Raw genomic sequence first — 24261 nt, forward strand, 5'->3', positions numbered from 1 at the left:
ATGTGCCTCCACCGCTCTACACCTGCTGGGTTGCAGCCAGCAGCAGCGCTAAAGGTTCTTCTTGGTGGCAGACACAGAGGCCAACCCAGTCTTGCCCTTGACTGTGGTAAGCAATCTCAGTCCTTGCACCTTGTTGTCAGTGCAGAGTTTCACCTGCTTCACCCAGTAACAAGTCACTACTACAGCAAAGCACACACAGATTTACATTAGCAGAGTAACTATCACAGAGTGCATCAGCATGTTGAAGATGCTGATGACAGCAAGGGACTAACCAAAGAAACTTCTTACCAGTGGAGTTCTCCCACCCTCTTAATTTGTTTCATTACCTGCTTTGTAACAGTACCATTATATTAAAATCTTTCTAGCTTTTGCCTTAGCATTTTCTAGCAGCTGTTGCAAATTTGCATTCTTTAACACCTCTTTTACAAGTGACAAATCCATACAATGCAAGGTATTGTTTCTTGTTAGCAACTGGCTAGTAAATACAGGTGGTTTTATACACAAAATCACAACCTCTAATAATAGCTACTTTACAGGCACACATATTCAAGCTGTTACTTTTCAGTTGCCCCCAAGTGATGTTTCTCTCTATCTCATTCTGCTTGGGGTTTTCATGGTCAGCTCCTGTAGCTGAGGCATCGAGTTCTTCCACTCATCTGTCCCATTCATGGCAAGGCTTGACAAAATTTGCAGAGAGCCGCCAGAGACCTGTAGGCAGGAGGACACAAATATACCCCCTCTCCCAGGTTGTCAGTTCTTGAGAAGTAGACAGGTTAAAGTGATTCCTTAAAGCAGAAGCATTCTGATGCAAACGGAATGTGAAGCAGCTGCAGAAGTAAACTGCACATTTTTAACAGTCAAGGAGTTTGCTCCATCATTACACTCCCTTTTTTTTTTTTTGTTGCACAAGCAGAATCAAAAGCAATACTTCCTAACCCCTATGGCTCAGACCACACTGTAACATTATAAGGGGGATTTCCTTGAACCCTTTATATTTGATCAGCCTGTCAGTGTCCCAGGAAAGACAAGACCCTTGTTTCCGACCAGCCTGTCTGCATCCCATTGTGGGAACCATACTGAACAGCCCACTGTATTGGAGGGTGATTCGACTAACCTATTCAGGAACCCACACTGACAGTGTCACTGAATCAAATCCCTTACGTGCTGTTGATAGTACACTGGCTGGAAAACAAGCTTGAAGCAACACACAACAAAACTACAGTCACTAATAACAGCTAGAGTGAGTTATCATTACCCTTTTTTTTTCTTTTTTTCAAAGTCGCTCACCATGCTTTGCACAGCTGAAACCACCGGCCTATCAGCACCAGCCTTCTCAGCAGCAGCAACCATAAATACCTGCCGCACTTTTGCATTAACCCTTTCTTGCCCAAAATGTTGAACTGCTACCTGTTAGAACTTTTACATGAACCTGACAACAAAAAATATACAGAACACTGTCTGCCCTCATCACACACACACACAGACACACACACACACATATGGGATCCCACAAGCACACTCCACACAACTACAATATTTGAAACACAAAATCCAGACAATCATTGCTCCCACTACACGGTCCCACATGCAGAGCACGGCACAAGGACCTTGTGAAGACTATCAGGAAACCAGTTCCGAGAAGCATCATCATAGTGCAAGGTGGCAGGCTCAACCTTAGTGGGTGTCCCCACAGAGGCTCTGCCTCCCTCACATTGCATGAGGCTTGGGCTTTTATACTGACCAAAATGCACACTCATTCCGACACAGGTGGCCAGCCTATGTTGGAAGAAGTTGCCAGCAATATCTGGTTTCCAAGGGTTGATAGAAACATTGACATACTTATATTTACCAACTTCTAGTACGTGAGTATCACAGAGAGACTGTATCAAAGGAGTTGTATCTGGGGTCCCAACTCCATGGTCTGACACATTCTGCCTGATACCCCTGATAAGAACATACAAGAGACCTTCCCATCTCGGGTGGGAAGCACACACACCACGGGAAACTGTGCAATACATCTGCATCCTCCACCCATCTCACTTCTCCCTTTACAGCTGCCCATTTATCAGGAGGATCTGGGGGATATAAATCAGGCTTCTTTTCCGGATGAATAGGCTCCAGGTCAAAAGCACCATCCAGGTCAGCATCGGCATTATCAGGCATCAGAATCTCAGGAGCAGCAACAGCAAACTGATGAACGTGCGCAGGCTCCTTCTCGGGGTCAATAGGGCCTGCATTGAAAGCATTGTCTTCATCCTCATCTTCAGTCTTCGCAGCCATGGCAGCAACCAGCGGAGGTTCGGGGGGGAGGGCGGAGGGGGGCGCGCTGGTCTCCATGATCTCATTTTTTGACTTTAACATCTCTAAAACAGTTCTCCAAATGACTAACAAACTTTTCACAGCATCATTGACTTTTGTAGCTGCATTCCACAGCTTAACTCCTGCCCCATTCCACAAAGAGATCTCAAGTCCAGTAGACTCATCAATCTCTGGGTAATGTGTCTTCAACCATTTCAACATTAACTTTAAGTCTGTCTCTTTAAAGCTTGCTCCATTCACCTTAAGAAGGACTGAAAACATCCATAAATCAGAGGCTTCTTCCTTAGTAATTTTCTCCCAAGTCTCAAGATTAAAAGCTTCACAGACTCCCACAGTTAACTCCTTCTCCTTACTCCAGAGCAACAATCTTTTTAGCATAGCTTCATCATAGTCTGTCCCTCTCACAGAGAGGATATGTTGGAAGAGCTTAAGTATTACTTCTTCCTTACTTAACTGTTTTCCCATCCTTAAGCTCCCTTCCAACCGTCCGGCTGCTCACCTTATTTGCACTGCGCAGTGTCTTCTGGGCTCACAAGGTTCTGATCTGAGGATTCCCTCCTCTGAGGCTTCTGCCTCCCGATCTTGGTCCAGCCAGATCGATTCCAGCCGATTTCTTCACGGCCCAGCGATTCACACCCTTTTCCATTTCAATGTGAACTTATAGAGGGTCCCTGTTTGGGCGCCATTTATTGCAAAGCATTAACTCCTTATATACTATTGCTTACACACACCTACAGCAATTTGGCATATCATGATTGGATACTTGTCTTGAGGACCCTTAGTGACTAACACATAATTGGTTAAGCACAGGTGTGAGAACTTGACCTCGAATGCTTGCCAACAGTCCACAGTCTCATAACTCAGTGAATCCCAGCTTCTTCTTATCTTGCTTTCTTAGGCTTCCTCGGGCCTCCCACGGCCTTGCTGTATCCCTCAGAGTTATTCAGAGCTCATGTACCAAATATGCATTCTCCTGTGAGAACACTGTCTCCACACATGTTTACTCTAGCTTTCCTCATTTGAAAGCCCCTCTTTGTGAGCTATATTGCATGTGTTACCTTTGACCAAAAAATACCTGGATATATTCTGTACAAAAGTGAAGTTTAACATCCTTTTTTGTCAATGGAGGCAAACCGTTCTACAGCTTAAGGAAGAGAAAAAGTCCAGCACAGTCTCAGTTTTCAAAGGACTACAGCTCCCATGATCCCCACAAAGAATTGGACCTGAGCTTTCACAGTGATGCACACTGGGAAAATAAGGAGGTATAAAACAAATTTCCCTTGCTTAAGCAAGAGAAGTTTGTACATAACTAGGGAGTGTTAAATAGTGAGTAGTAAACTCTCCTGGGAAATGCAGGTGGAAATTTGTGTGATGGTAAACTGAGAGAGGTCCAACTGAGAGAGATGGCTAAGGAGCTCTGAGGAAACTCTGTAGATTTCAAGTAGTGAAACCAGGATTGTTTAAATGTCCAAGTAAGGATGACTAACAAGTTACAGAAACGTAAGTTTTAAGGAAAAAGCTTAGATTCTAGTGAAGTGGAAGAAAAAGGAAGACTGAAACAATTAAGTGCTTGCCTCCATGCCCTGTGTGGGCCCACGGGTCTTTACAGGCACAGTGGGATGAAGGCTCCTGTTTTTCCTGCACCAGGACAAATGCTGTGATCAGGAGTGAGGAAGTGATAGGTGCTGGTTGGTTGTTAGAGCAGCTTCAGTTTTTGTAATGGACTTTACAAGGGGCAAAGGCTTAAGGGGAGATTTAAAAGTGACCTCCCTGTCTGCAGCAGGGTAAGTTGGTGGGATAAGAAACTTAGATACAGACTAGCTGATAGCAAGTGGTAAGAGATAGTTGAAGGTAGCCTTGTGTTTTCTGCGTCTCCACCTACAACTGTAATCTCCATTTTGATCTCTCCTTTCGAAACTGTAGGTGTTGGTGATGACCTAACCAGCACCTGACTTGCCACCCATTTGTCCTTGGAGTGCTGGGTAGGTATGAGGGCAGCTGTATGGTGTGATGGGAGTGGCTGTCACCCTGGCAAGTCCCTTTGAAGGATTATCCAAAAGTCTCCATAATTTTCCTTTTGACCTTAAACCACCTCCAATTCATGATGAACAAACTTGAAAGGCACAGATGTGCAGAGCAGAGAACATCTAAGCTCCACACTACCAAGAAAACACAAAGAACAATCCCTCTGATACACTTTCTGATGTTTATTGTGTATTCTGTCCTCCCTGTGTATCTCTATACAATGAGTTTATTGTAATGAAGGAGAGTCAGCACAGGCTGGATGTGGCTTTGAGCAACCTGATCTAGTGGAACATGTCCCTGCCTATGGCAGGGGGGCTAGAATTAAACGGTCTTGAAGGTCCCTTCCAACTCAAACCATCCTGGAGTGCTCTATAAGGTCCTCCCCCCACAAATCAGAATATAGCTAAACCAGCTAGCATTAGATGTTGAAAAAGATTCCCCCAAAGTTTAAATTGTTGGCCTGACTCCTGCTGTGGCTGATCACACTAATCCTTAGGAACAAAAAGTACCTTCCTGTAAACCAGCAGTAGTAGCAAAAAGAAAAATCTTACTAGCCCAGGCTAGCTACTGAAAATGCACTGCATCTTTTTGGTCTGTTTATAATGTACTGTGGTTACTCAACAGATCATATTGGTTAGTTCAGGTACAACAGAAGTCTTTGTTTTGATTTGGGATTTGTGCCTGGTTTTGTACTGATAGGAATACAAGATACAATACAATTGACTTTTCAAGGTTTTAATATTAAACACGGACCTACACATATATGAGATCTCCAGCAATTCCCCTTGAGATCGATTTTTTCCTCTGATAATTGGTCTTGCCAAACCCAGTGTTTTCCGTTCTTGACTTGGATCATCCTGGTTTCATCAAAACTGGTTCTATATAGAGTGTCTTTGAGTGAGGATAGGGAGTAAATATCTCTCTTTTATTTTAAGATTAATTATTTTGTTGACAGTCTGTTTCATTTAGAATAAGAATGTGTATCTGTGCCCCTCTCTTGTTTGCTTGTAGTATTTCTGCCCCAGCTGGATGAAGTACTTTAGCTGTAGCTACAAACTTGACAAAGATGAAGGCTGTAAAAGCTGTCCAAGGAGCAGGATAAATAGCTTGAGCTCAACTCTAGGCTGCTAGTGGGATCAGAATTGGTCAGTTAGAGTACATGTGTCCCATGTTCCAGTATAGACTTGTCATACATGTAGAAAATGGCATTGTCCTCATGGTGGAAGTAGCAGAAAGCTGCCCAGATCTGGACATGTCATCAGCTTTTTAAAACATAGTTCACAACTGCAGCTAACTCCTTACTCCTCTGTGTGTGTGCAGCTTTGCTCCTTTTTCTCCTGACTAGGGCTGCTGCATTCACTGCTGACAGCAAGGGAAATCTGTGCCCTGGTCTTTCATGGAGGGCAGGGTGGGGCAAGAGCTAGGATGGGACATTGTTGTGGAATTAGTGAAGTGAGATGGTGTGTATATGCACATGTAAAACAGGAGCTCTACCGCAATGCAAATTACAGCTCAGAGGTGTAATGATAACTTTGGTTGCATGGGATAATATGGAGACAGCAAACACACTGTATTTCGTTTGTGCGGTCAGCAAGCACACTGTGATTTGTTTGTGTGCATGTAACTATTTCAAAGTGTGCAGGACCACACTGCTGTTGGAGTAATTTGTCCTCTCTACTGCGTGCACAGCAGTTACTGCAGCCCCTCAAGTCTGCTGTGGCTTTGCTTGCCTACTTTGTTTCTGCTTGGCTAGTTTCCCCCTTTTTCTTCTCTCTTCTTTCTCCTACTCTGACAGAATAGCTTTCTGGGAAAGCTGAGTATTTCTGAAGCACTGCAATGCAAGCAAACCAGGTTCAAATGAACCTTGACTGGGAAAATCTGTGCCACACAGCATAGCCGTCCCAGGGTGCAGTTAGCTGCTAGAAAAGACTGCCATGCTGGTGAGGAGCCCAGAGGACCATGCATCCTCACAGTCCTTTGCCAACAGGAAGTAGGTTTAAACTAATTAGTGAACTAGTTTTAAAATGTTAATTTATTTTTATTTGATAGGCATGTACACTGTATAAAGTAAACATCAGTTATCAGAGTATGCTATACCACCTCTTCAAACCCTTGTACAAGTGGTATTTGTAATGCAGGTGAATGGTGATGTCCACATTTTCCTAAGGGGAAACAGTAAAGCTGTGCAACATGCAGTGGGGTATAGGGGAGATGATTCATTATATAACTCTAGAGCTTCTGGCCAACAGATCTGTAGTCTGGATCTTCTTTTGTTAGCTGAAGTAAACCAGTACAAATGTAAAACTGGAGAGATGGGAGTTTCTAACTGAGAAGCAGAACCACCAAGCAGCTAACTGGGAGGAGGCTAGTTCCAACTTGTCCAGCTGTTCTGTCCCAACAGTTCACCTGATGGTGTAATATATTAAAAACAGCAGTAATCCTGCTGTCCAGTAACATGTGTAGGCTAGTTACTACAGCTAAAAGCAGAGATGTAGGAAAGAATTTTACAGGTAAAGCCAACCCGAACCTATGGCAACAAGTCTTTCAAAGGATTGGCCATTGAGACAACAGACTCTTAAGTTACACTGGCTTCCACTGCTTACCAGACTGCTGCTTGCTGCCCCTAAGCCCTCAGCTTCATTCCTCATTTTGCCCTGTGGCAACATCCAGTTACCAAAAATTGTAATGCAGTTTTATGTGTGGAATTTGCTGAGGTTTCTAGGGCAACATGTCTTCCCTTGCTGCACCTGTAGGCATGGGCATTAAAGAGAAGACATCATTGCCTGCTTCCACACCTAAAGTGAGAGAATTGTTAATTGAGTAGGAAATATTAGGCTACCTTTTGAAGCTGTTTTTCTAACTTAGACTGACACCCTTAGCTATATGCTTTGGTTCCCATGCTTTGGGGAAAAGAGGTAGAAACAGCAATGCAATATCCTGATGACAAAGCTGCACCTGGTCCTGAGCAGCAAGGTTGCTGCTGTCATGCAGACTACCAGAGTACTGGGCTTGTCTGATGAGTACTGCTTATGGCATAACTGTCTGAAAATCTGTCCCATATTCAGGATTGTTCCTATGACCCCTGCATCTTCTTGTGCATTGAAAATATTTCCTTGCACAATGCTTAAGCAAAGGGAAAATGAGCCAGAGCTGTTTGAACATCCAGCACCAGAGCACTTAATGCTTAAGGTAATCATGAAGAATCTTTCACATGCCACCCAAATATAATTAAGATGCAGGATTACCCAACGGACTTCTTGATTCATAGGACTAGGATTTATAAGCATGAGAAAAGTAAAAGATTTTATTGTGTAATCTGTGTGTTTGGATGCACAATCCTTCAAGCTAAGTCATTCTTGTAGGCCTGGGAAATCCTTGAATGACGATTTCTGCCATTGCCACAAGTCTTCATTAAAACACAGAGTAAAATCCTCTGCATTCCACCTATCACATAATACCAAGGAGAAAACACTGTGAGTAAAAAGCCTTCTCTAATGGTTAAACTCCTGCCAACCTAAGTAGATAACTTTTTTTCTTATGGCTGCAGAAATGAGCCCTTGGATGAAGCTCCTGTCAGCAATAAGTGATTAAGCACTGTGTGCATCTGACTGCCAGCTTGAACACTGCCTCCCCAGATGCAGCAGCTGGGCTCCAATGGATTTCATGTGCAAGTAGGCCTGAAAGCCACATTAATTTTTAAATAAATGTTTAAGTTTCAAGTTTTTAAGGGCTCCTTAAGATATGTGCCAGTAATAGGTATGCTAGAATGAACGAGGAGGTAGGTCTTAAGCTATGTATTGCTGGTAAGCAAACTAAAACTCTCTACTGAGAATAAAAATACATCTATATACATGTGTACATATGTGCGTGTATATATATGTGTATGTGTATTTTTAAAGAAAGACATCTGTCAGAAGCAATGTCTTGCAGCAATGAGAGCCTCCTGCTTTGCTCTGGTTGGTGTGGCAGTTTCAAAGACCTTGATGGCTGGGGCAGCTGTGTACAGGGGGAGTAAGCCACAGATGTTGGTACAAAGATCAGAAGGGAAAATCCTAACAATAATGTCATAAGCTAATGCTAACACACATGGAAAGAGCTTGGCAGAGTTATGTAAAGGATTGCTTGGTATGGTGTAGATTTCTATGCAGGGAAGGCTGGCTTGGATGTTTTCTGGATTTGGTGGCAAATATCTAGGAAAGAGAGGAGAAGTGGAGAGGGACATAAAGAGAGAGACAGAGAGTATTAATGGTTTGGGTTCTGACAGCAATGACTAGAAAATTATATTTTCCCTATGGAAAGAATTGCATCTATTTTTTTTCAGCTATTCAGCCCTCTTCAGACTATGCTGTCTTTTTAGGAGTTTGGCAGAAGGTATGCAGAGCCAGACTTTGATCTTCCTCTCTTCTTTCTGCGTGCATACTGAAAAACAACTCTGGAATGTCCTAACATTTCTTCTCATAGGTATCTTTTAGTTTTCTTGTTAGTAAGCACCATATGTCACTGTTTCAACAGCCCAGTACTGTATTTACTGGAACCCTAGTGCATGTGGTAACACCACAGCTCCAGTATATGATGTATCAGCTATACATTACACCAAACTCCAATAAAGAAGTCACTTTTAATCATTTATCCCATTCTCAGAAATGCATTTATATATGTGTTCTCTTACCCATGCTGAAGCAGTGTTTGGAATATGCTATTAAGGGTAAAAGATATATTTGAATAACAGGGTTATTTTGATGTCTTATTGTTCATTGGGATAATTCCTTGAAGTTAGAGCAGTTCTGGAATGTGAAAGCAGCATTAAATAAGAAATTAAAAAACCACCAACAACAAACCCATGACACTCTCCCAGAGTGAAAATCTACAATGAAATTAATCACTCTTTTAACTAACTGAAAAACTCTTTAGACATGTTTCTGCTACGGCAACTGGGCCAGCATTAGGCTGGTTGATGGGGTTTGTGAAATCATCTTTAAAACCTTCCACTCTGATCCAAAATCTTTCCATCTCCTAATAGTCCAGCTGGTCCAGTCTCTTTCAGCAATGCAAGTATGTATAAGTCTTTGGCTTGTTTCCAGACACTCACATAAATAAGACCATGTACTGAGTGCTAGGTGTGAAAGAAATATACATGTCTTTAAAAGTTAACAAGAAAAGGATTTTTGTTTGTTTAATTTAGAAGCCAGCATTCTCCTTCCTGCTTTTTCTAGTTGCTAATAGCAGGCAACTTCAATCTCTGCCAGGTCCTGAGAACAGCTAGAGGCACTGACTACACAAGAGGACAGGATTTACACCTTTCCATTTGGCTGACTTGGCCTAATTTGGCAGAAGAAAAATCTTTGGCATTCCTGGTTTTAAGAAATCTGCAAACTAAGCGAGGCTTGCTGAACTGTTGTCTGAGGTCTGGGGGTTGCTAAACTGTTATAGCATTTTGGAAATGAATTGGCTAAAACAGCACAAATATCACTTCTATTATTCCTAAAACACCCTAGAATTTACTTGCTTTTATTTTCCTTCAGAAGCCAGTACTGGGGACAAGGTTTGCAGTTAACATTCATCCCACTTGTATTTCATCAATACACGTTTGTTCAGTTCTTGTTCTGCTAAGATGAATACTTGATTTAAAAACTAAAATAAATTTGGAAATCTTTGAGGAGGAGAATTCTTGAAGGTCTTTAACTAAGGTGAACTCAAGCCCTTTCAAGTTAATTAAGAGCCTTCTTAAAGGCAAGCAGATTGATGGTAAGGTCACAAAAGAACAATGGCCTGTTTTGGGGGAGCTCTTCATGCCTAGATCAAAGATTATGTTCTGGGAAATGAAAGGGAAAGAAAAAAACCTTGCTCAGTACCTCTGTATACCTGAAAAGCACTCAGTACCTCGGTCTGGCACTGGACATGCTGTAAAGTGCTCAGGTCTGAGACCTAGCTTGTAGGTCAGCTTAGTCTTGGTTGGACCCTCTAAGAGAGCAGAGGCAGCGACAGGCAGAGCAAAGCACTGGCATAGCTTGGCCACTTCCCACAAGTGGCTGCTGCTGGTGGGTGCATGGGACTGTGGAAAGGTGGATGTAGCCCTTCCTTAGCTAACCTGCTGCTAAGAGGCCCCTCTGCCCAGGGTTGACAGCCCCCCTTGCTCTCTACCAGGAGGAGTCCAGAGGAAGAGGGGTGTCAGGAGAGGAAGCCCCACTGCCTCCTGGCTGGTCAGTGACCACGGGTGCTGCCATCCAGCTATGCCTGACAGCCCTCCTGGGTCAGGACTGGCCCTGCTGCTGTACCTCCTGAACTTGGAGGAAATATTTGCTCAGTGACACAGGGAACAGGGGCTGGAGCCTTAGCCAGCCATAAACACTGTTTTTTCACAGGCAAATGAATGGGAAGTGTTTTCAATATATGTATATACATACAGTTACCCTGTACATTGCAGACATTAGAAATAACCCTTACAATGGCCTTTAAAGTCAAATTGAAGGAAATGTAATATTGATCAAAAAAATGAAACTGTATAAATTTGAAAATGCCAGCATATTGTGATTGGTTTGTATTTTCATCTCCTTTCCATTTTTTTATACTGTAGTCCTAAAACACATACAAAGCAATGAAGCATATAACTAAATCTGTATTACTGGTTGAAAAAGGTTTCTGACGATAGCACATGCCTCTTCCTAGTTGCTATAACTTCTCAACTAGAAGAACCAGGAAAGAAGGCAAGGGAGATTATAGTCAAGCAATTTGCAGGATTTTGTTGTTTTATTTCTGCACTCCCAGGTAGGACCCCATTGAGCTGAGAAGACGAATATTATATTCCAGAAATAATTCTTATCGCCTGTCTTAAATTTACAACTAGTATTCTCTCTATATACTGAAAGAGAAGTGTTTTACAGATTCAGATTTTATTTAAAGTGATATCAAACTTGCTGTTTGCTCAAATTTAGGGATATCATAGATATGTGCAATAAGGAGTGCTATGTGCAAGGTAGCTCATCTGAGGATCATTGCTTGGCTTATGCTATACGGGCAGATTCTGCACACACTCTAACAGCATTTTAAATCAAAATAGTGATTTTAGTAATGACAAGAATATAACATCCCCTAGCCAGGTAGCTAGAGCCAAATAAGCCTTGCGATAAGGCCACAACTGATTTCAAACCCTAGGAAGAGTTTGGATCAGAAAGACACACTAAGAAACGTGATTGCCAACATGAGTATCACCTGGAAAAGCTGTTACCATTTAGTACAATATCTTTGGGTTTTTTTATCAGCACAGAGTGTTGTATAAAATACATCAGTAACAATGAGCTTTTGTTAACATACACTGCATTTATACTATGAAGATTTTGACAAACATCTGATGCACCCATCCTGGGAAAATGGTCTTGCATATACATTTTCATTCCAGTGTATGTAGCTTTTCATCCATCATGAACTTGGGGTTTTACTGTACTTTGTCTTTTAATGTCTTGAGAAACTATAGCCATTTCATGGGAGTTGTGCTACCAAGTATTAACGTACGAGGGAATTATTTATTTAGGCAGTTCCTGAAGGTAAAACAAAACCTTTTGGCATCAAAAGCTTATCCTTACCTTGCATCTGTCATGACTACTCAAAAAGACAGCATCAGCACACATGGACCTGATTTACCAAGCCTGCTATACTCTCTGCATAAGAGAGATATACGCATACATAGGTGAGCTTGGGCATGTTCATAGCAGTTTCAAGGTATCTAGTATGGGATATTTTTTCTCTCCTTTACTTTAGGGCTTCCTTCAGACTGAAAGTCCAGGAACCATAATGCCATTCCTGAACACACACACACACACACACACACACACACACACACACCTTCCTTCCTGCCACACCTTCCCCATAACCTGCCTTATCTACATCATTTGTGAGCTTTTTTGTAGAAGACTATTTTTTTTGTGTTTGTCTAGAAATGTATAAAGTGCTATAAAAGTGCTGGGGTTTGGCCCTTAGATAACAGTGTAGTAAGGATAGTAGCAATAATCTTACAGTTTAAAGAGGCATCTTGTCTGAATTTATTGTCATGAAATAAAATTTGTTAAAAGGTCACTTTTTTGCATTGAACTCAACCTTGTGTGTTGAGAGCTGTTTAGCAGCCAAAGGACTGTCATGTTTTACATGGATCTCACATTTTTTATACAGAACTAAAAAAGTGAACAGTTGTACTTTGCAATGTACTTAACTCTTTGGTGGTTGTGTGACACTGCCATTTTGCAAACACCTTTGACTGCTGAAGGTCTTGCTCCAGTTTTGCATTTTCACCATAGCCAGGAGTTACCACTAGCCCAAGTCTGACAAAAAGGTGTATCCAGGTTAACAGATGCACATCACTCTGCTTCAGGCAAGTTCTGCTGGGTTAGTTCAAACAGCTGACAAAGGCAGGCTTCCACTAACCAATGCAGTTTATCTCAGGCAGATTAGGAAAAGAGCAGCTGAATTCCAATTTATGGAGCTGCAGGAAGGGCCCTGATTTCTGCGAATATCTGTTCTAGATGCCTGGCATCTTTAGCCTGCAGAGCCAGGTCTGGAAGAGGATGTTTACCATCAGCCTCCAAAATAATGACTGTTTTGTGAGGCTACAGTCATGTGGTCATTGTAGAAATGGCTTTGTGGCACTTAAAGACATTCATTCCCACCCATAAACTGGAAATTACTCTCTTCCTGGTACAGCTCAAATGTCAGAATAAATCATCTGGGCATGTGTTTCAGTGCAAAGGCAGCAGGTTAGTAAGTGCTGGTAAGAGTGATGTCAGTTCACCTACCTGACTTTCCTCTGGAATTTAAACACTGGTTCTTTTATACAATTCTTCTACACTAAGCAATAGGGCTGACTGTACAGCTGCTGCAGAGCGATGACAAACACCTGGATGTCAGTCGCATCTTAAACTGACACAGCTGCTTCTCCAGTGAATATCTGACCCAGCATTGAAGATTAGTCACTCTGCTTCTCAAGGCTTTCTACTGCAGTGTAAAGTATCTGGAAAGTATGCAAAGTACAACTAGCTTAGAGATTTATCCTCTGCAGAAGTTGCTTTTAAAGCAAGTCATATATTTCAGGAGGAGGAAATTCCCATGTGGGAAACCTAGAATTCTTACCTGATTGTGAAAAGGCCATAAACGTATAGGCATTTTAAATATGCCAGGGGACAAATTCGCTATCACTCAGCAAACAGGAAACATCAAAATAGCTGAGGTGTGAAAGTCAGTAACAGCCACAAACAAAATAATCTCTGGTGAATGTAACTGTGAAAACTCTGACATGTGTTTCTCCCTCAACTTTCAAAGCAACTTCCTCCAGTCCCAAAGAAATGGAATGGGTGTTAAGAAACTAGATCTCATAAGAATAAAATCTGTCAACTGTTGTGGAGCACATATTCTCTACCAGCATCCTGTGTGCCACAGCAACACAGTGGGTGAATGCTACCAAATAGCTACAGTACCCACCTGCATCTGCATATGGTGCCAAGAGCTGTTGACGGTATTACTGCTGAAGTGAGTGCCTCAGTAATTCCAGAGCTTCTGTTTGGGAAGAAAGTGGCAATTAGCTAGTCCTGACAAAATTCACCTTGCTAGGACTCTGACTTGATATTTAGTAGGTTACAGAGCTTCATTTGACAGGTTGGATGGTGAAGGATGCATCTCATCTGTAGGTAAATAGTTTTAGGGAATAATTACCTTTGGTGTTGCATCGTTTTTAATCTTGCTCACTTTCCAACTGTTTTGTTGAGCTGTTTTTTCCTACTTGATTTAAATGACAGTACACTCAGAAATCACTTTCCCACATGGACGTTATATATACCAAGATCAGGTCACCCCTAACCCTTTAGTAGGTGTTTGTGTAGTAAGATGGTGCAGTGCAACCTTTCAGTTTTCACTTGGATTTGTGCACAGTATTTTCTGCCATGATTTTTAACAGAAACTTTTTTATTTTCCTGAAAAGTTGCCTTGAGTGTTTTGCAGCATGGCTCTTTCTGGCCACCTTCTGACACAAATTTCTGAACCTCAACCATGTGTCTCACCACATCACTGCAGCTTTCACTGCTGGTTGCAATTGCTGTAGCATGATTTTCTTTTGTAATGTGAGTGTTGCACAAAAGATTTGCTCCCACCAAATCTCCTGTCATACTACTAAAAGCCTGTAAAAACTCTCCACTTGACAGTGAGGCAGTGGTCTCACAGCTAGAAAATGGGTCTGTAACATAAGAGTGTCTTTTCTCAATGTGGTAGCATCTCCTGTTCCAGCAGTAGCAATGTAGAGCTGACACAGGCATTTACCCTGTTACATTGTGCTGCTCTAGTCCTTGTTTGACAGAGACTAAGGTATGTGTGAAAGAAGCTGATGGTGCAGTAGTTACAGGATAAGAGAAGCTGCAGTGCTGGTGAATTACAGGTCATCATTTTGCTGGTGTATTTTGCAGTCATACTGTGCAAGATGACTGTCAAAGGCATGCATTACAGAATTGAATTTTTACTTGAACTGACTTGACTTAGTCTGTTAAGCACTTCATTATTATTCCATGTATTATTCCAACAATCTTGAAGTGGGTCAGGTACTGAAAGGGAAGCCAGTGCTGGTTGGACAGCATTAATTTTGGTTATTATGAGCATTGTCTGGTTAGACCTGTTTTTAAAATGTGCCACTACATGATGGGCTCATTACAGCAACCTCATCATCTCTGCTGCCAGTCCTGTAAACAGTCCACTCCAAGTCTGCCGGTGCTAGGGGCAGGTCTTGTGCAACAAGTGGTGATGGAGTCTGCTGTTGGGTTGGCTGATGAGATGGAAAGCAATACACAGAGCTCTGAGGGAGAGCATGGGCTAACAGGCAAAACCCCTTCCTGATGGGCACAGCTGAATTCAGGTCAGTAATGAGAAAAGAGGGTTGAGATAGTACCAGCATCTCTTTTTCTTCCTGCTTGAAGAGCATTTGAAAGTACATTAGCCTGTGTTAATTTGGAAACTGTTGAGCTGCTTAGACTGTTGTCTTTCAGCATTTACTCTATTTGTGGTGGTATTTAAATGCATCAGAAATTAAATTTAAGCACAGCCCAGCCAACGTTTTAAGCAACAAGTTTCCATGAGGGAACAAGCAAATAACTTTATGCTGCCAGTTTTGTTTCTTGCCTCTCCACAGCCTTTCATTGCACCCCCATGCTTCTCAGCCAAACCCACTGCCTCCAGCATGTAAAAAAAAAAAAACCAATAAAACTTAACTGTACTCCTTTTTCAAGAAAATAAAATATTATTTACATTATTTTTGTAGAAGGAAAGAAGCAAAGTGAAAAATATCTCATATTCTCCAATATTACATATCTAGTTTTATTATGTTGAATTATATTTCTCCCTAAAGTCCTCTGAAGCAGTGATGGAGGAAGATAAAAACAAGCTTTTTCTTCATCCAGGACATGCAGGAAAGAAGTCTCAAAGTGGATAGAAATTATGTGAAACAGTATGTTTTGTAATAATTCTGTTTCTTTGAAGAGAATCATATAAATCATATTTCTGAAAATTTAACATCTTTTTACAGGAACCTATTGTCCTGTTACCTGTTGTAATCTATCAACCTTGTACACAGATCAGTCAGTTACTGTTGTGATTTGCAGGGGAAGGATTAAAGCACTAAAAACATATATTTATCCGGTTGTACTGAGCTTTGTTGTTCTTTCAGTGATTTGGAATAAGATTCTTGTGGTAAAATCCTTAATACAATCTACTAAAAAACACCTGTGGTTCATTCATTGGATGCTTGTTTTGCTGGTGCGTATCTCTGTGTTGTTACAAAAAATATACTTTTTTCCCCTCAGGTTATATAAATTGTAGAAAATTAATTTGTTACTGTATCTCCCAAAATAGTATCATGGGAAAGTGAGAGAACTGTCTTACACATTGATTACTGTGTCATCATTCATGCAAATCTGAATGGGACCATCACATGCAAAGTGATGCAAGCACTTACAGGAAGAAAAAAAAGGGGGGGGTTGAACACAGAAGGATGGGTAGGGGAGAGAGGAGAATAAGCTCTCCTCCTGATTCTGGGCTTTAAAAGGAAAGAAGTCACAGTTTTTCCTACCACAATGTACTGTTTCTGGGTTTTATTCTGCAGCAGGTCCTTAAAGACAGGTCAAGCCCTGAAATGCTCATACCTGTGTTTGCAGTCAGGCACCTGAGTGCTCTGCTCATCAGGATGTGGTCATTCTATTTCCTGCTGTGATAGAAGTGCTTGTATATTTCAGCAGTCACACACCACTGATGGTTGCAGCAGTGAGGGAGTATGTAAGGAAGACCTGAGAATATGTATGTATAATTCCATGGAGGTGATGGATACTTTAAATAAATAAATAAATAAATCTAAGTTCCTGGCTTTGGTGGAGGATAATTAAGCTATGAGAGTATGATTTCTTTATTTCATATGGTGACTTTTGACATGGTAAGGCTTGATTTTTCTTTTTCCTGTAAGTTAAAAAAAAAGCCATGTTTTGCTTTTAAAGGCCTGATTATAAAAATGTAAATTTGGATTGATTCTAATGTAAGGTACTCTTCACACTCTTCTAAAATTTCTGTCACCCTTTACATGATTAAGGTAAGTGCTAGCTCAGACTATAAAAACAGTGTTTAAATAATTAAAATTTGTTGCTGCTTTCAAGATACACGTGTCCATGAAAAACATCCGTCTGCATGGTGACTTCATTCTGGTGAAAATATTCTGTATGGATTAGCAGGCACCAGAGAAACTTCCACTGTTATTCATCAATATGTAAAATCAGAGGACTGATAGGATCTCAGAAAGAAACTCAAACAAGTAAATGACCGTTGTGAATAATGCTGAGCTCTTTTCTGCGCAGCTTAAGTTATTTTGGAGGCTTTCATACCTTTGCATGTTGTGATTGGTGTAAAAGTCGCTTAAGGCTGCTGTAACAGATACGAAATTCCCAGCAGTGGTGACCATTTCACACAAGAACCGTTACTTCATTGCCACGCTAACACAAGATACATAAGATATGCATGTGAGATAGCAGAGGTGACCCAGTTAGACAATTGGGTGGCTAGCTCTTCCTATGCTAATCTATCCTCCTCCACCTGCCGGTCTTCCTTCTGGCTTTGACCTGCCTAGAATTACTATTACATGCACTTAACGAACCTCTAAATTAGCTCTTTGTGTAAGCTCAAAGGCAAATTTTTAGTGAAGCTTCATTTTGTACGTTATGCATGGAAATAGAAAATTTGCACTAGAAAACTAGTTATTGTCTCCACCTTGGGCAGTCACAGAACAGAACTCAGACAGAATCATAAGCTAGTATGTTGTAGGTATAAGCTCACAGTGTAAAATAAAACTATTTGACATGAGAATTGAGATCACTTGGTGGGAGAGTAATTTTGGTTTCTGTTGAGCGTACTGTGACAGACTGAACAGTGTCTAAGCATGAGTCAGCACTTTTCCAACTTTCAGATAAAAATGTGCATTAGTAGCAACTTAGATCATAGAATCATAGAATAGTTAGGGTTGGAAAGGACCTTAAGATCATCTAGTTCCAGCAGCCTGCCATGGGCAGGGACACCTCACACTAAACCATATCACCCAAGGCTTCATCCAACCTGGTCTTGAACACTGCCAGGGATAGAGCATTCACTACCTCCCTGGGCAACCCATTCCAGTACCTCACCACCCTAACAGGAAAGAATTTCTTCCTTATATCCAGTCTAAACCTCTGCTGTTTAAGTTTCAACCCATTACCCCTTGTCCTATCACTACAGTCCCTAACAAATAGTCCCTCCCCAGCATCCCTGTAGGCCCCCTTCAGATACTGGAAGGCTGCTAGGAGGTCTCCACGCAGCCTTCTCTTCTCCAGGCTGAACAGACCCAACTTTCTCAGCCTGTCTTCATATGGGAGGTGCTCCAGTCCCCTGATCATCCTCGTGGCCCTCCTCTGGACTTGTTCTAACAGTACCATGTCCTTTTTATGTTGAGGACACCAGAACTGAACACAATACTCCAAGGGAGGTCTCACAAGAGCAGAGTAGAGGGGCAGGATCACCTCCTTTGACCTGCTGGTCACGCTCCTTTTGATGCAGCCCAGGATACGGTTGGCTTTCTGGGCTGTGAGTGCACACTGCAGCCGGCTCATGTTCATTTTCTCATTGACTAACACCCCCAAGTCCTTCTCCACAGGACTATAATGAATTTCCTTCTTGCCCAACCTGTAGCTGTGCCTGGGATTGCTCCCACCCAGGTGTAGGACCTTGCACTTGGCATGGTTAAACTTCATGAGGTTGGCATCAGCCCACCTCACAAGTGTGTCAAGGTCCCTCTGAATGGCATTCCTTCCCTCTAGCGTATCAACAGAACCACACAGCTTGGTGTCATCGGCAAACTTGCTGAGGGCACACTCAATTCCATTGTCCATGTCAGCAACAAAGATATTGAACAAGACCGGTCCTAACACCGATCCCTGAGGGACACCACTCGTTACTGATCTCCAGCCAGACATTGAACCGTTGACAAAGGCAAGACACTGGTGTTCCTGGGCTGCTATAAGCTTAAGGCCAGCAAGAGGAAGCACAAAAGCAACAATTAGGCAAGTTAATCTAGGACAATCTGCAGTAGTGGATACAGTAAAAGTTGATCTTTTTCTTCTTTCTTGAAAGAAGAAATGCCAGTTTCTCAAAAACTGTGGGGAAAATTTTGGGTTTTGAAAATGGCACTAAATTTGTTGAAAAGTACTCTTGTAACATTTTCAATTTGAAAACTCTGGGTTTCAGTACAAATTTACTTCCCACTTTTGTTTTTCTAACTCTTTTTACACGAATCAAAACTAAACCTTTTCAAATGACTCAATCTTAACTGTCATGGAATGGAGAAAAAACCCCATCTTAACATAAAAGGTTGTCCTCATCTGCTGAAGGAAGTACTTAGGAGGGGAAATAAGGTTGAAATGATATTGAAGCAGTGTGGAAGCTGTGTTCCTCATATTAACAAATGGCAATCTTTCCCTTGTCATATTTGTTTCATCTGCATTTTGACTACACTGTAATTTTGTAAAGGACTGGTTCGTATTGCATAGTCATGGTGCAATCGTTGTTTATTGTGTTGCTGTTATATAACATCTTTTCTAGGCGTATATACTTAATTCTGATTGGGAGATTAAAAACCACGTCGTGTATGAAAATGTATAGGGAAGTGGTTGTAAGAAACTCAGAGAGACAAAAACGGTGAAATTACTCTTTACAGAAGGTATGCTAGCTCAGAGCAGGTACATCGCTTCAGTGCCCTGAGGGCACTTGCTGTGTAGAGGCACCTGCAGGAAAACAGTAATGATAGAGCTAAGTGAAGCTGGGTGCAAAACGTACATTACAAGACGCCCTGGTATTCAGAGTCCAGTTCGAGAGTCACCTAAAAGAAATTCTTTTCCTGGCTATGCCACGTACTTCCTCTGGGGGATCTTGAGCAAGGCATGTTTTGACCCAGATTTCAGTTTCATCCACTAACTTTTCAGATAGTCCCCTGGTGACCGGTACCCAGATTTTCCCGGCTGACCAGCCTAGCTTTCAGAGGTACCACACTGCTGCTAACCTACAGAATCTGACATTTCCAAAACACGCTTCCCCTTCACAGCCACCGTCCTTCCCTGAATGACCTATATTTAACTCCGGGCTCATGTAAGAGCTGCCTCAGCTGGCACCCTCATCTCTCAGGCATGCATTGCGACAAAAGCACAAAACATAAATAAATAAACCCGCCTTGCATCATGCCATCCTGTGAGCCTCCGCGGAGGGATACGCCTACCGGTGACATGATTCAGAGGGGCACAACTGACATCCGGGAGACTTCAAAGGGCAAGAAACAGGAACAAACCCGCCTCTCTTTTTAGCTTTGCATTGCAAGGTTCATACCAGATAGCCAAATCACGGGGTACGTACTGTCTGCATGGGGCCAAAGCCCGCTTTCCACAAGCAGCGCTCACGCTCCCGTGTGGATGCCTACACCTGCACTTTAGCCCTAATAAAGCACCCACCACAAGCACAAGAAGCAAGACATTGACAGAGCGCGAATCGCCGCCCAACGCAAAGCACAATGACCCCATCGCACCCAGCATCAGCCGCCGTATCGGGAGGCCTTGTCCCAGCCCAGGCCCGCCCCCCACACTTGGCCCCGCCCCACCACGTCCCTCTCCGCCAATCAGAAGCGCCCTCTCCTCCCGAGCACCTCCCCTTGCCCTCCGCGATGGTGACAGCTCGGAGCCGCTTGGCTCCGCCCGCCGAAGGAGCGCAACCGGTCCTCTCGCGAGAGCGGCGGAGCCTCACGAGAGCTGCGAGGTTCCTGCCTCCCGTCCCTCCTCCCTCCCCCCTCCCCGCTCCCCGCAGGCGGCGCTCCGCCCCACGGCCCTCCCGCCGCCGCCGCCCCCGCGGCCGGATCTGTGTCTCGCTGGCTGCTGGCTGGGCGGTGGGAAGGAAAGCAGAGGAAGGGGGGGCGCTTGGCCCTGCGCACTGAGCGATGTTTGTCCGCCATCGCGGCGGAGGAGGAGGGTGAAGGAAGCGCCGCCGCCGGAGTGAGGGGCCTGCGCCGCCGCCTCGCCCCTCGCCGCCGCCTCCCCCGCCGCTCCCCCCGCCTCGGCTGGGCCCGGCTCTCCGCGCAGCACCGGGGGCCGCAGCACGGAGTGAAGGTCGCCAGCGGCCTCCCCCGCCCGGCGCCCGGCCCCCGGCACCGCTCCCGGGGTCTGCCGCCCCGCCGCGCGTTTCCCGGCGCCCCTCCGAACGGGAGGCGCCGCAGCCGCTGGGCCCGAAGATGTCGAACCTGAGCAAGGGGACGGGCAGCCGGAAGGACACCAAGATGCGGATCCGAGCCTTCCCTGTGAGTACTGGGCCTAGGCCGGGCTGAGCGGCCGCGCCAGGCCCCGGCCTCCGCCTGCTCGCAGGCCCCGCGGCCTCGCCGCCCTGTCAGTTGCGCCGTGTGCCGGGGGCCGCGGGACAGGCGGGCTGGGCCGGCCACGAGCAGAGGCGGCTTGAGAGGGGGCCGTGGGTGCGAGCGGTGCCGGGTGAGCTGTCAGCCGGCCGGTGGCCTCGGGCACTCCCGTGCCAGCTGCGGGGGGCTCGGGAGGACGTGCGGGACCTGCATTCCGGGGAGCAGTGGTGTCTGCCGCACGGCGAGTGGGAGGTGGAGGAACTGGTCCCCGCGATTATCGTTTCCCTTATCAGTCAGATCAATTACGAAAATCCACATACGGCGTTGGGGAGTGGGGGGTTCTCTTCTTTGTTTTCAGGGAAAAAGCCTCAAAGAAGTCGGAGATTATACGCCTACATCAACAAAATTAGTTAGCCCCGAAAGGGGGTGGGTGGGTGTGTATTTATTTACGTCTTCTGGAGAGTTTCCTCTTGGTGAATTTATCGCACTCCCTGCTCTGTAAAAGAAGCTCTAAGTCTTATGATTATAAGATTTAGGTGGCACAATGCCAGCTATTCAGAAGATGTTACTGTAAACATCTAGGTGTAGGTAACTTTCATGCATGTTCGGTAGAGCCATGAGCATGCCATCGCTTTGAGTTACGGAGGGGAATGAGCCAGATGATTAAACTGCTTGCTGTGTTTTGACAGTTGGTTCAATTAAAGCTTACAACAGTATTAACAACTACAGTGCTATTAATGGTATTGGGAAATGAGAGAAATAGAAAAGTTTCAGTCTGCCAGAGGATGGCCAGGAAGTGTGTGTATATGTGTTTGTCGCTGTATATGTTAAAAAGAAGGTACTTGGTTGAGTCACTGGCTTTCAAGATTTAGTGTTAAGTTTTTGATGCTACATCTGATCCCAGCAGGCAGTAGTGTAGAACTAATGTGGCTTGCCTTTATAGAGAAACTGGACATACCTGTTTACCTTCTGCAAGGAACATATCAATGTATTCTTTTCATCAAAACTTTTGCTGATGAAATTGGGGAATTCCTTATATTCTCAGCAGCTAGCTTAGTCGTAGCAACCTGATTTATGCATCTCCTACACTTTCCTCTACTTTTAATCATTGACAGTTCTATTTAATGGTGAAAGTTAAGAAAAAATGACCTATAAAATTATGAATTTCAGCTGATGAAAGGTTTTGATCTCCAAATTATATTTACTTCTATAAACACCCTTTTCAAAGAAGTGTTGGATTATAGAAATAAAGAAAAAGACTTACTGCAACACGCTAGCACACAAGTAGCACGAAAACCTGTAAAAAATAAACCATGACAAAACCAGTATGTATATCTTATTAGAAACTATACTAAGAATATGGCCATATTTTAACTTTATAAACTGATTCATTTATTCCAACCGTGAGTATGGGTCAGCCAACAAAGGCAGATTTAGCAATAGGATGAACTTTATTTTGTGTTTTACTTTTTTCACCAGTATTGTAAATGAGCATCTGCATTTAGTTTGGGGGGTGAAGAATGCTTGTGTAGAGAATTGCTCTTGCGTAAAGTTAAATGTGGTCATCAATGTTTTTTTTCTTCTGAAACTGTTTTTGCTAGCATTGTCTGGCTTTTCAGTTGCTTCAGGAATGTCTAGATTGGAAGTTTTTTAAAAAGTCATCCTCTCCCTAAAGTAATTCAGTAAGTCAGTAGGCATCAATACCTACAGATCTTAAATGTTGACATCTGTTGACAGCATTTTTACAGGTGTCCCCTTCAATGGATTTTCTTTTTTAAGACGTTTCATTGACGAGTCTGTTGATGAAGTGTTTACAGAAAAGAAGCATGTACTTGGTTGAGAGATTTGGAGGGTTTTCCGTTTCATAATTGCAGAAGGGAATAGCTGCAGTTTGTGCAAAAATTTTAATATAAATTTTGTGGAGGCCTAAGGAACTGTATGGCTTTGGTCCTGTAAATAGTGCCACTGACTGCAGTGGGGTTATTCCTGTCAATAAGGTTGCATATATGTGGGGGATAGAGCCTATATTTAGAAAGTGTACTATTTGTACTTCAGCTACTGATTTTCAATCTTTTATTTCAAATTTGGTAGTTCTGCACTTCAGTTCTCAATTAAAAAATGCTTCCAGAGGTGACTTCATGGGCTGCTTCAATTTGCCGTCTTATTGATCATCTTTCTTCAGCAGGTCTGTCTGTTGTGAATTAGTTTGCTTCTTGCGTGGAGGTAGCTGTTTACTATTGCATTAAATTAGAAGTAGCCAAACGGAACAGGAGGCAACTACCTCCATGTAGGCTCTTTAATATGTTTTTCATAATTTTTTGTGGTTTTGGTATTGATGTATTCTACAGTAGCAAGAGGAAAGGAGAAATAGTCATTTGCAATATGTTACTGCACCAAAGTTTTCCTTTTCTGTCTTACTAGAAACTAAGTAGAAATTGAGCAAAACGTTTGAAAGCTACCAGGTTATGATGTTCTGGAATTAGTTCTATTCCAGAGTCCTTCTTTATTATTTTTTGTAATTGGTTGCAGATTATCTGTCACCCAAGTGTCCATTACTGTTTGCTAGCTCCTGGTATGTGCTCTGTGCTTTTTCTTACCTCAAGGGCAATTACATGGCTTACTGTTTTGAAGCAGGTTGTAGAGTAATCAGAAGTGCTTGAGGAAAATAGTTTTCTATATATTTAACCACATTTTCTGTTCACAATAGAAAAAAAATATATTTATCTAAAAACTAACTTAATAAAAAGAAGTTTCTTGTCTTCTTCTAGTGGTCTTGACTTAGTGATAAACTTTGCATCAGAAGTAATCCAGTTGAGGATGCATTCTATCTTGAGACTTCAGACTTGGGCATTTTCAAAAACAATCTGGAAAGAATAATGAAATATTTTAATGGAGGTACTGTATGCTCAGTAGAACGAACTGGTGAGTTTGTTTGTGTAGTCAAATAACTGTATGTACCACTGTAGAAGACTTTGATTGTGTTACTTTCAGTAACTGCT

At 42.9% G+C, this 24261-nt stretch overlaps 1 protein-coding gene across 1 annotated transcript in view; it reads left to right on the forward strand.

Annotated features, from left to right (window-relative positions):
* Positions 1 to 21079: 21079 nt before the first annotated feature.
* Positions 21080 to 24261, forward strand: part of CUL3 (cullin 3) — a 58770-nt gene continuing 55588 nt past the window's right edge. The window contains exon 1 of the mRNA XM_034063469.1: positions 21080 to 21211. Coding sequence (XP_033919360.1) covers positions 21146 to 21211 — 66 coding nt within the window. The 5' untranslated portion in view covers positions 21080 to 21145. The remainder of the gene's footprint in view (positions 21212 to 24261) is intronic.

Source organism: Melopsittacus undulatus, chromosome 6, assembly GCF_012275295.1.
Source record: "Melopsittacus undulatus isolate bMelUnd1 chromosome 6, bMelUnd1.mat.Z, whole genome shotgun sequence".
NCBI classification, from domain to species: Eukaryota; Metazoa; Chordata; class Aves; order Psittaciformes; family Psittaculidae; genus Melopsittacus; species Melopsittacus undulatus.